This window comes from Lepisosteus oculatus, chromosome 10 (assembly GCF_040954835.1).
Source record: "Lepisosteus oculatus isolate fLepOcu1 chromosome 10, fLepOcu1.hap2, whole genome shotgun sequence".
Taxonomy (NCBI): domain Eukaryota; kingdom Metazoa; phylum Chordata; class Actinopteri; order Semionotiformes; family Lepisosteidae; genus Lepisosteus; species Lepisosteus oculatus.
This window is the reverse complement of record NC_090705.1, coordinates 32,270,539-32,283,921: the sequence shown is the minus strand read 5'-3', so window position 1 is coordinate 32,283,921 and position 13,383 is coordinate 32,270,539. Positions and strand designations below refer to the sequence as shown.

Sequence of the window (13,383 nt, the reverse complement as noted above, 5' to 3'; positions counted from 1 at the left end):
GTAAATCATGGAAATGATTTTTACCATGTAAAAAGTGCTGTTTCTACAGTATTTCTTTTTAAAGGTCTTCTTTAAAAATTATTGTAAGGTAAGGTGTGCATTTAGAAATTGCTAAATAAATGTTCTTTTAATAACATCTTCTCTTTTACAGTACCTATCAGAATGAAAGATGATTATTGGTATAACAATATGATAGTGGGCTGCTGAATTTCTTAAGTGTATTTTTATGAGGTAGAACACATTGAAGGCTGATATGTGACTAAATCAGCTTTCCATTTCATGAATGTGCTTCATTAAAAAGTAACACTGGATTATAGAAATGGAAAATACTAAAATACTGGGGAAAGAGAGCAAAGCAGTTCCTAGGCCAATGTCAAACCAACAGTATAGTCAGTAAGCAATGAGGTTTTACACTTCTTAACAGTGTCTAAGATCTAACGAGCTCATACCAAACACAAAAGACTAAAGCCCGGCACTGGGAGTCAGGCTTGCTTTGTACTTGTCTGAAGTATTGATCACACAAGCTGCATTCCAGCGTCATTAGTTTTCAAAAGTATAAATATCATAACTAAATTTTATTTGGGTAGTAATATGCTTTCTTAAAGAATTAAGGCTCCTCTTAAACTGCTGTACTGTAACTATTTTCAAAAATAACATGCATTATAGAATGTATTCTCTGATCCTCCAGAAAAAATACATTGCTAACATCCTTCTAATCAGATTCAAATAATGCTCTAGTTTATACCCTCGTGTGACTTTGAATCAGCATTTAATAGGAACAAATGCCAATGATTGATTAAAGAGAGTTTTTATTATATCAGTAAAGTATCTACTGATCTGCAGGTAGTAAAAAAAAGACAGAAAAAGCATATCAGCTACTGAACTAGAACTTTTTCAAAAGTACAAATTTGTTCCTACACATGAATACTCTGTTATGTTATTAGGTTTTGTGTGATTAGCCGTCTGAAAACTATCAATCATTTACTTACCGTTACCCCAAAAAAGTTAGTCTCATTCATGATGTCCAGAACTATTTTGCCAACCTCCTTATCATCTGCTGTAAAGTTCCGGTATCTGTTGAATTTCTCTTTCTGTTTCAGAATTTCCATGACCCTTTTCAGAGTATTGGCAATCACCCAAATACCGTCGTAAGCATATCCATGAAATTTACTGGACTCCACGCCTTTTTGTAGTCGTCGCTTGTTGTATTCCCTCTCATACTCCTGCGGTGTCTATAAAAGATGCAGAATGGTTTTATTTAGAGAATATCTTTTGTTGCTGTTCTGCGAGGGTCTTTGAATAAACAAGAACACTCTTGAGGGTCAAAGGGAAGGCTAACAAAACAGTACTCAAAAATAGGATTTATTTGCACTATTTGCACTACTTTAATGGGGCACTGAAAAATTAAATATTGCATTTGCAACGGTAGTGAATTAAGCAAGGGAGTGGGTCATCACTTTTAGCCCTCATCTTTAATCTGTTAAAATAGAAGAGATTTTATCTCATCTAACTTTCAGATGTATAGTGATGAAGTGATCAATTTAATCTTCAATTATATTGTATTTTTTTAGTGTTTACATTTATAAAATGATCTCATATTATATTCCAATTTGTCTTCTTTGCAGATCACAGGTTCTAGAACTTTCACAGTCGATTCTCACCCTCTGAGAAATTCCTTTGACCTGTTTGGTACTGAGAGGCAAAAAGTCCACGCTGATGTACCCCTCCATGGCAGTGAGCAGCTTCTTCGTTGTGCAGTTTGTGGAATTGGCCTGTTCCCACCAATTCCCCTGGTACCAGCCTGGAATGATCCACTGGTACTTACTGCCAAACATGTTCAAGTTGTAGGCCTATGAAAACAAACAATGAAATTAAACCCCTTTGGGATGCAAAGCTTTGTGGTTGCTCTCCTGAAGTGACACCACAAAATAAAGCCAATTGACACAAAACAGTTAGTGGGTGGAAGTCAGGATGCCTGCAGAAGAGTTACAGCATTGCAGCAGACACATAAATTAAGGACAGTATTTTTTGTCTCTAAATGTTTTATGTATATGTATATAATGGTGTTTCAATAAATAAGGTAACATACTTTAACAGGGAAAAATGAGTTAAAAATTGGTGGGCTTGAAAATGAGACTACAGAGCACTCTCATCTTCTTTGTCTTCAGTCTGCACATACAGTACTTGTGACCTGTCAGTTGTAATGGCTGGCCTTAAGCAAAAGTGTTTAAATACTGAGGTGCCTAATATGATATCTATTTATATATGACTGAAGGTCATCATGGGAGATTTTAATTTCCGTCACACAGATGGGGAAAACCAATAACAGGGATGTCGGCAGCTGAAACAGAGGTAACTAATGGCTTAATAATAACACAAAGAACATGGAAAACAGAGACGAGAGAAGCATTGTGGACCTGTGATTGTTATATGTTTTGAAATATATTTTGAAACTGTACAGGTGTATTCCAAAAACAAGTTTGCAATTTTGTAAAAGTAGAGTTTAAAGGTGTGAGACAGTTTTTAAGAGAACTAAAATGGAAAATAATATATAGATTTGGAATAAGTAAAGAATGGGTGGAAGTTTAAAGTTAAAAAACAGTTTAAAGACATGCCTCTTGAAACTGAACAGATTCTTCCAATGAGAAAGCAATTGAAGGCTAGAACACAGTAAATTTAATTGGTTTAATACATTAAAATAGGCAAGGAAAAATGAATTACCTATTTTTTTTAAAAGGAGAGGATAATGTTTCAGAAACAAAGCAATAGAATAATAATAATGATAATAGAATATTTAGAAATACCATTTGCTATCCCTAAAGAGTTATTATGTTTTGATTCACATGATGTGAATGGTTACACATAACACCAGTTGCTTTAAATGATACTACCTATAAAACATTTTGTAAATAATGTAGCCTTTTAAGATAAAAGAAAAAGCCAAACAAAGCCATCCCAATTCAGATGTCAGAATTCATTATTGTATGATACTGCTATGATTACATGCTGGAGACTGGCAAGAGATGATTTAAAATTGTATCAATTAAAGTGAATAACTTACACGTGTATGGGTTAATACCTCATTTTTTTATTACCTTGAGCCTTGCCTTGGCAGAATGCTTTATTTAAAATCTACAATTAAGAAAAAAGGACCCAGCTTTCCAAGGGATCTGTACAGTTGGCTATGAATTAATTAGGGTCTCCTGAAATCTGGTCACTGTACCATTCATCGCCCACACATTATATGATGTTCTATCATGACACCCATTGTAGAAAGCAGAGCTGTAACATGGAGGGCAGCAATTAAATTTGTAATACTTGCAGACTATTTTTACACACAGTCTACTGGAGCTACTGTAGGAGCATGAAACGTTAGCACGCAAATGTTTGTTTCCATGCTAACAAACTGCAGTTCCCGGCAGCAATGCAGCAATTCAACAATCATCCTAAACTAAACATTTTGATTTTGATTGAAAATTAGATTTAACATTTCCCCCAAGAGGAGAACAAAGTTTTTAGCAGACAGACATTTAGGGACTGCTACAGTTTTAGTGGATAACCTGCAAAATTTGGAGGGGACTATCACTGCAAACGAACTCATCCCTGCTTTCTCTCGGAGAATGTGCTTTCACGAGAGCATGTCACATTTCATGCAAAACGTTTTGTATATCCATTGACAGTTTCGAGATAGTTCCTCTCGGTGTTGTTTAAGGTTATATTGATTGTATTGATATGTATTGTATTGATATGTATTGCAGAATATAAAGTCCACATCCATATTTGTTTCTGTTTTGTGGTGCTGTGGAACACATTGAGTTAGACTTTTGCAGTTTTATACTTACCTCTATTGAGAATGACATGAGTTCCTTGTGATGAGAACAATAGATGAGATGTGATGAGAAGAAGTTTGCAATGGAACCTTTAAAACATTTGTTGTTGTTTTTTACGTACATGTATTATTGCACAGATGTGTATGGATTAAAGGGGTTGTCAAAGCAACAATCTAGTTTTTTATTTAGATAATACAATACAGTTTCTGTGAGTGACACTGTGGTGCATGTGGCCCTGGGTTCAATCCAAGACCTTGGGCACTACCTGTATAGAGTTTGTACAGTATGTTGTGCATGTGCTCACATTGGTTTCCTCCGTGTACTGTACTTCAGTTTCCTCCCACAGTCCAAAAACATACCAGTAAGCTAACTAGTGTCACGCCCAGTGCATCTAGAGGGCGCTCTACTTCTGTCCTGTTGCTAATTCCCTGTGATTATTCCTGTCTTTCTGGTGTGTCTTGTTGTGTAGCCTATTTACTTCCTGCTTCTCCTCTGCCACTCGCTCAGCATTGACGTTCGGATGTCCTGAGACTCGCCTAGCACCAGGTCGCCCCTCATCCGCTACCTGAGGGCATAGGTTTCTATACGGCATGTCCTGAACAGCTGAGCCCGGGCTAACCCCCGTCTTGTCGCTATGCATAGGGTCATTTTCCCTCTCCTGACATTCCACGGTTCATCCCTTGTGACATCCGTGACAACTAGCTTGTGGGAAAATTGGCCCTAGAGGTGAGTGTGTGTTTGTTTGTCTGCCAGTTGCTTTCTGGGATGCAGTAGGCTCCGGTTCCCCCAGAATTCGCAAGAAGAGGTTAGAAAAAGGATGGATGGAAGTCCAGTTTCTTTCTAGTATAAACTAGAAACCGGAGCAAACTGACAGCTGGCACAACCTTGGTAATATGTTTGTCATTTTTAAATGGTGAGAAAAATGTTTTAACTGTTTATGGTTGGGAATTCGGGAAAGTTAAATTCTTCTCAGGTGTCATACAGTAATTATGCTTCTTCCATTAAGGCTCTAATATTCAAAACACGATACAGTATAGTCTTTTTTGTCAGTCATGGTAACATGGCCAGATTAATAGAATTTCTGACTAAAGAAGCTCTGAAACACATCCTGAATTATATCCATGCTGTAAGTTCTATGTATCAATTGTAAATTAACTTAGCTCATTATTCAGCATGGAATTAATGTTTGCTTGTTCTCATACAGCATGTACATGCACGTAAAGTCCTAAAAAGAATTTACAAAATGCCTGTATAATTTGAATTACTATCTGTTCATTGTAATTTACTATGTACTCAGTTCAGCCTTGTGTTTTTCATTCTGTATTATCAGCAAACACATGCATATATGAGGGATTCTATTATACAGTAACTGTAACTACTGAAGCAAATCTTTCACAGGCTTATCAAATAATATTTAAATATCAGAGTTTGTACTTACACAGCAAAATACTTTGGATGCCAGGGTCTCATCAAATTGTCCAATAATTATCCGTACGTCATTATCCTGCAAAAAATAATGAGAAAATATGAAAATAAAAAAGAAATCCCTTTCAATACAATTCTAATCAGATTATCATTCAACGAGACCAGGTTATAAAAAGAATAGCAAATAGCAAAAACTGTAAAGAGTGCAAATCTCGGTGCACTCTTATGGCTGTTTTGTTTAAAATGCCTTTTGCCAATTTAAAATTTTGCTTTGTCACAGGCTCTAAAGATAACATGACGTGTTCTTCATTCTTGGTGCCTTACTTGATCCTATTTATACAGTACCTGCAGTCTGTTCAGTTGGTTTTGCCTACCGTTAAAACCTAGGAAAATACTGTACAGTATGTAAAACATTTAGTTACTACTGACTACACCACACCACTGTTCTTACAGGAATAGTAAGAACAAGTAAGACAAAATTGTTATGGTGAAAGAAATGAATCTGGACTTAGTCCAGCTGAAAAGATAATGCAAATGACAACTTTGCAATACAACAAAAATCATACATATTGGCTATTGCACTACTGACATTGATCCATTCTCTCTCTCTGACAATATTTGTATTTCATTTTTTAGACTTTCTCATGTGATACTAGATACAGTAGGTGATCCTAGAGCAAACCAAGTCTTTAAATGTTCTACAGTAAATCCTCCACAGCAATAAGTCTGCTTTCTAATGAGGACTGTGCGTTTATAGTTGTTCTTTTAAGATAGTCTACCCAGAGGTCACAGCACAGCCCTTCCTTAAAGTACAAGTAAAATGAGTTTAGTTGTGTTAGTCTAGGTGACTGTATAATGTGACACTCACAAAACCAGCAAACACATTTTTCCATATACAATGTTACGCCTCATGCAAGGCTAAGATGGTTTATCGCAATAATGCACGATACAGAATTTGACCAAATTCACATTTTCTGTCCAACATAAGATTGAAAATGTATTTGTTTTTTATATAATTTCTAAACTCAATTTTGGTTCAAATAAAATATTGTATGCAAAGGCTCTGTTTTGTACATCTTTAGTTATGCTCTTAATTCCCTCTAATGGGGTAATAAAAATATCAACTTTTTATATAGCTTGTAGCCAATGATTTACTGTAGGCTTTAAATGTCTGGTCTTAAAAGATTTAATTACGTTAAATAAATCCTAGAAGAAAATATACCTCATTAGCATTAAAACCACATGACACCATGCAATCATGCACTTATTTTTACTCTGCCAAATCTCCCATCATACAGTACGGGTTCACTTTGATTTGATTAAATTCACTTTATTCCATTTTGTCTGGCAGGATTCTAATCAAGTCTAGATCAATATCATCTTGACAAACTGAAGTGGTAAAAATGGAAAGTAATGCACAAAACATAATTCCATCAAATCCATCCTTAAAATGCCTTCATTTGTATTATAAACAACAAAGAACACCGAAGTTACTAAAGTATGTGGCCAGTAACAGGCTGAATTCAGAAAGACAATCCAAGGAGGAATAAAACCCAAGATGCAGAGGAAAGGAAACAAGGTATAACCAGGAGTAAATATTGTGAAAGGAAGAACAAGCAAATGAACACAGACAGCAACAGGAGTAAGATGCAAAGGTAAGAAGCAGAATACTTAGTTCAGGAAAAAAACTGGTTAATAATGGTCAGAACTCAGACCAGTGGCTTTCAAGACTGAGCCCTGAAGGCAGTGAGAGCAGAGCTTATATAGAGCTGAGACAGGGAGGCGTGGAGACCGAGGCACACAGGTCAGTCTGTGATTGACTAAAGCTTAATATAGCTGTCTCTGTGGTCTGCTGCTCAGTAGTGCAGCCAGGCTGGTACCCAGTGCTTGAGGTGGCCCCTGCAGCAAGAAGATGGGACCATAACATGTGGAAGAGAAAAATACTTGATAAGAGTTCAGAAAAATTTACTCTGGTGTGAATGTGCGGGTGTGTTTTTGTTGTGTGTGTTGTGTGATGGACTGGCATCTCGTCCAGGATGTATCCTGCATTGTGCCCATTTCTTGTTGGGATAGGCTCCAGGTGCTCCATGACCCCATATTGAATAAAGTGGTTAGAAAAGGTATGGATAGATATTTTATATTTAATAAATTCTTAAATAAAACAAATTCCATCTTTGTATTATTGTATAGTCCTCATTTTGCAACATTAGGAAGAGGAATACCTTTGTAACTGATTTAATAGTGTATATAATCTCAGTAAAGGAAATAACAGTGCTTACGTTAAGTTACAGAGCCATGGATTTTTCTGACCACTTCAGATTTCATGCCAAATTATTTTAGAGTTTGGGATTAACAAATACCCGATATTGTGTTTTGGAATTCTATGGTCAAGAATATTATTATTTTCATGCAACCAGCGCTCATCACTTGCATTACTGTATCCTAATGATTTTACACAGTCATAACTGCAAATACAAAACTTTAGAAGCTGATTTTTAAATAAATATCACACATTTCTATAGTACATTTGAATATTTCTCTTATTTACTTAATATAAGAAAGTTGTGTCCATAAAGCAACATGATTATTCTACAGTACACGTCCCTTGTAGGAAACTAACCTTTTCTTCAACAAATTTAATATCAGTATATACAGTATACTCAAAATAACCCATCTAATAATTGAACAATTTTAATTTTCCTTTGAATTGCATTCTGTTACAAAAGCATCAGCAATAGAAAATTCATGTCAAAAACTTCCAGCATGAGGAAATATTTGCTGAATTATCAACCATCTAGTAACCAGGTATCAATTATTACGATCTTAAACAAAAAGACGAATATACAGAATAATAAATACATCTCACTTAAACCCTTGTAGCATTTAAATACAAGTTGGGTTTGTGGAAATAACCGTAGCATTTGTTATGACACGATTATGGTAATTTGTTATGATAGTGCTCAATGTTCTTGAGTATGCATGCTGTTATAAATTAAGCGTGATGAATTGGAGGGGATTCTGATTATTATCTATTCCACACTAACACCAATTGTTCTAAATTAGGCTTTCACCTGTTATAAATTAAAGGGGTGTTGTGCAAATGTATACAAAAATAAAAATAAAACACCCCCTATAGTCACAAGTGAAAAGCAACCAAATGTATCATGTGGTTTCCTTTTTTGTATCACAGTGTGATAGCATTATAGTGAGGAGGAATAAACTATACACTATGAATATTAGTATACACAATATAATATATTAAGAAAAAAAAATCACAATGACTGCAAGTCCCTGAGGTTGAGGCTATCTAGTCCAGAGACTAGGTTAGTAGTCCTGGGTTTTATACAAATGGCCAAAAAATATCAATATCAAAAATATTAAGTTCTAAAAGGAAAAAACATTTTCTTTAAACATAACAAAACACCTTTAATTAATAGCCCTTTTCTCCTAAATATATATTTGTCTCCTATATATACTTCTTCTTGTTTTAGTGATCAACAATACCTATTAGATTTCAACCTTCGAAGAGTAGTTCCAAACTGTTGGATCTTTGGTCTTTTGGAAGGTGGAACTCACTCACACTTTCTTACTTGGACAATAATTCAGCTGTTAGCCATTAACTTGTTTGGGCATCTTTCATACAGATCACTAAATATTTGTACCTCCTACTGAGGTTCAGTGGATGTGATTGGGTAGTGCCATCACCAATTTTCTGTTCCTAGCCCACTAGAACATGACCTCCTGTGTCATCCGTTGCTCCAGGTCTGTCTTAACAACACGCATCCACATCCTATTAGTGGTTACTTTAAAAGAGCACACTAAAAAATAATCTGACCTGACCTCTGGCTCCACAGTCTACATACAGTAGCTCTCCAAACACAGTGGAGCCACTCAGCACTCATGCTCTCTGTGTGCAATATCCTGGTTACTGGATTGAATTAGCTAAAATGTACAGAATGTTCAAATGTAATATCGTAACCCATATAATTACTAGTGATCTACTACTACTAATCACACCTGAAGAAGGCCCCACGGCCGAAACGTTGTGTTCTCTTTCTTCTTTTTTTCAGCATGGAATAAACCTATTACTAATTACTAGTCAATCCACGAATCATACAGTATTGGGAAACACACCTTTTGTAGTAAGAGCACTAAAACCATTTTCAGTGGAGTAGTAGATTGAAATCTTTCTCATTGCCAACATACTGTATCATCCAATACATTCTTGAAGGAATATCTAGCCAGGGATTTCCTTGTTTACGTATTCCACTATGGTGTTCTTCTGCTCCATATGCATAAAGAGAGTTTTAAAAAGATGGATACTCTTCCTCTTTAATTGATACTTTGCTATTTGTTTTACAGTATTTAATGAATATTGCATATATGTTGTGTGGCAATGCTCCGTGTCTTTAATGCAAAGGATATTGAACTTTTTCTTTTTTCACAGCCCAGTGAAAATCCACCTTAAGATTTATACAATGACCAAATGAGGGTTAAAAGTTGACAAGTTCGGGAATTCATTAATTTTAATGACATTTTAATGAATAATGACAGTACACGCATTAAACAAAACATAACACAACATATGGCATACAAGTTACCCTTTTTACAAATTTATAAATATGGTATCCCAGTGGCCTGTGCTCTGAATACCCAGAAAATCCCAGCCTAACAAGACTCTTATATAATGCCTAGAAAAGCCAAAAGACCTATCTTCCTGTTCTAAAAATGCATTCACTTACCAGGAAAGGCCATTTTTAACCAAGGGATTCTCTATAAAGGAAAACAATTTTACTTTAATCCCGTGTTTATAGATTACCTGAACATGAAGCCCTACATCTCTGCAAACATCTCCTTGCTTTGAAGCTCCCAAGAAAACTGGAAATGTACTGTATCCGAATCTGGATTCTTAAAAACACTTCAGTCACAATATCTTTAACAATAACGTTGTATCTGCCAGATATGCATTTGTTTACATATACTGTATATATTGTGATGAGAGTCTTCTCTGTGGTATTCCTTAATAAAATACTAGCAAAATAATTAATCAGACTGATTCAAAAACACCCAGTTGATGTATTTGAAAGCACACCCTGTTATAATCAATAGAGGACCCACACAGGTAATTTATAAAAGTACAGAGTTTTGCTCTTGAATATTTAGAACTGTGCTGTTAGGGCACTTTACCCCCACTTAGAAAAAAGATAATCAACAGAATTATTTCCATAACTGTTTAGTACGAAAATAATTTACTCTTTTTTTTTCTCTTCACACTTATAAAGCATCGAAAGGACAATTAAAATACAAAGAATAATTATTATGTTATAGTTTGGGAACCTGTTCTGTAAAATACAGTTCTTCATTTTATTATTACAGTAATTTTGCTGTTGGTCCTGAACTGGATAAAACAAGTGTCATTATATATTAATTCCCAATAATGAAGTAATAAAAAACTCTAAAAGGAAAAGTAACAGATTTTAAGAAGTCCCAATAATGAATACCCTATATTAAACATTGAATATATTGTAAGAGCAATGTTTATTCATTTTGTATGAAGTTTGTGCAAATATGTAAAATAACATAAAACACACAACACTGAATACCTCAAATTAAAAGTCGAATACAAAAGTAATACTTGTGATTCCTGTTTTGATGAAATTTGGGCAAATACTTCAATTCTTCCTACACCAGAATACAAAGAACAATCTGTTCCATCCTTCATCACATAGCAGAAACTCCCCACCTTCTCCCATTAAGAAAACGTCTGACTGCATGTATGCGTATACCAAGATATACATACTTCTGGCTTACAGACAATATTGTATACCAAAGAATTTTACAGAAGATCTATATTTTTTTATGTGCGTGCATTACTTTATGTAGCTGTTTGTGTAATCACTTTCTCACAGTCCATATGTCATGCTTTTTGTGTACAAAAGTCTTTCTTTGGCATTGGACACAACCAAACTGTGAAATGGTATCCTTGTTAATAATATTCTGAGTAAAACGTGAGGCAAGTTTTGACAAGTTCACAGTATCTCTAGGAATCATGCAACGAAGCATCCTGTGTTTACTGCATAAATTCCCCTCTTTGGCACCTTAAAATTAACAATCAGGCCTAGTGTGTGGTCTCCATTTATTCCTGTCACTTTTGCATTCCCACAGAAATCAATCAAAAGATTGAACTAGACAAGGCTTGACTGGCATTTCGATGTAGCCAAAAGCATGCTGTATGGGTTAGAACTTTTGTCTCTAGGTTTTGTTTCTTTTCAAAGCTTTCTGTTTGGGCTGTTCATTCCTGTACGACCAGTTTCTGTTTCTGTGTTACATTTCTTTTCCCTGCCAAACACATCTCCCTTTTTGTCTTGAAGAGCCACATTGTGCCTTGAACATAATAGGAATCCAGAAAGCTACTTTCATTACATTTGCAGTAGAAAAGAAAAGATGACAGAATAAAAAAAAATCTTAATTTCAAATAATAAACTAAACATGAAGAGAACATAACTATTAATGCAGTTCTTGGAACATAAATACATTTTAGATATTGATTAAATGTTTGGGAGGCATTTTGATTTATTTGTCATTCAAGACTGACTTGCATGCACTTGAATTCTTAAGCAAAAAAATCAAATCATGAATGAGAAAGTGGGGAGTAGATGAATTAACCTGTTGAATGTAATGACTTGTGAAAATCAAGATAAGAAAAAATATGCTCTGCATTTCAAGAGAACAACTCCTTCATTTAATTGGTACAGTATATTGGAGACTGGATTGTTGTTTGCTGTCTGGGGTGTTCAGAGATCCCAGATCTAACAATATCTAACCTGGTAAGACATACAGGTATTCTGTCAAAGACAGGCCATCATCTGGGAAGGTTCAGGTCACAGTACAATGATGACTGATAGAGATTAAAGTATGATGGTCTAGGTAGGAATATCTAGTCATTCCTATCCAGGTCATAATCACAGACCTCCTGCTGTAATGACTGATGGCCTTAACTCACTATCCTTTCTGTGGGATCATCCTGGCATGACATCAAATTACTCCAGCAGAATAACACATATCCTCATGCTACTGCTGTATCAGTAAACAACTGTTGTAGTTGTCCATAGAAATAAAAATATGAGTTGTACTGTGGATGCGTTACTTGCCAGACTTGAGTACCATTGAACACTGAACAATAATTTGACATGGGGAAGCATTGTAGAAGATATGGCAGCCATGTTACCCTGTAACTCACAACTGGTAACCCACTGAGGCTAAGCAGGTGTGAGCCTGGCCAGTACCTGGATGGGAGACCTCCTGGGAAAAACTAAGGGTGGTGCTGGAGGAGGTGTTAGAGGTCAGTAGGGGGCGCTCACCCTGCGGTCTATGTGGGTGCTAATGCCCCACTATACCGTAAAGAAAGGCTCCATCCTTCAGACGAAACGTAAAACCGAGGTCCTGACTCTGGAGTTATTAAAAATCCCAGGGCGCTTTCGAAAAGAGTAGGGTTGTTTCCCATTGGTCCTTACCAATCATGGCCACCTAATAATCCCAATAAAGCTTCCTTACTGTTCTCCTCTCCACTATTAGCTGATATAGTAGTGAGCGTTCTTGCGTTCATCCAGGTGGATGCTGCACATTAGTGGTGGATGAGGGGAGTCCCCATTACTTGTAATGTGCTTTTGAGTGGAGTGTCCAGAAAAGCACGATATAAGTGTAAGCAATTATTATTATATACAGGTTTTATTATTTCAAATGATGGCCAAACACGACTTTCATGATAAACCAATCAGCATTGATTCACTCACGTCTGTTTAGAAACAAATACTGTACAGTATGTGAACCTACTACAAGAAAGATGTACGACCTTTACTACGAACTTGTTTTTCCTAATTTATATCAATGATCTAGATTCTAGAGTAACTGGTCAAGTCTGCAGATGATACCAAACAGCAAGATTTGCAAATACAGAACTGGGTTTGAGAACTACTGTTCTAAACAGTCAGAACAAAGAGTGTAGGAACAGTAGACAAAATTTAGAACATAATCACTGTAAACATTATCTGAAGAAAAAGATGGTCTTGATCAACCCAGAGACTTTATTTACTTTTTGCTAGGGAAATTACAGTACTGTAGGAATAAG

The 13,383-nt window shown here is 35.6% G+C and overlaps 1 protein-coding gene across 2 annotated transcripts in view; it reads right to left on the bottom strand.

Annotated features, from left to right (window-relative positions):
- Window positions 1-13,383, bottom strand: part of gabbr2 (gamma-aminobutyric acid (GABA) B receptor, 2) — a 341,109-nt gene that overhangs the window by 124,909 nt on the left and 202,817 nt on the right. For both annotated transcript variants that reach the window (XM_006635781.3, XM_015357533.2), the window contains exons 5-7: window positions 5,269-5,334; window positions 1,662-1,850; window positions 990-1,232 (exon numbers count right to left, since the gene is read on the bottom strand). In XM_006635781.3, the coding sequence (XP_006635844.1) occupies window positions 990-1,232; window positions 1,662-1,850; window positions 5,269-5,334 (498 nt within the window). The remainder of the gene's footprint in view (window positions 1-989; window positions 1,233-1,661; window positions 1,851-5,268; window positions 5,335-13,383) is intronic.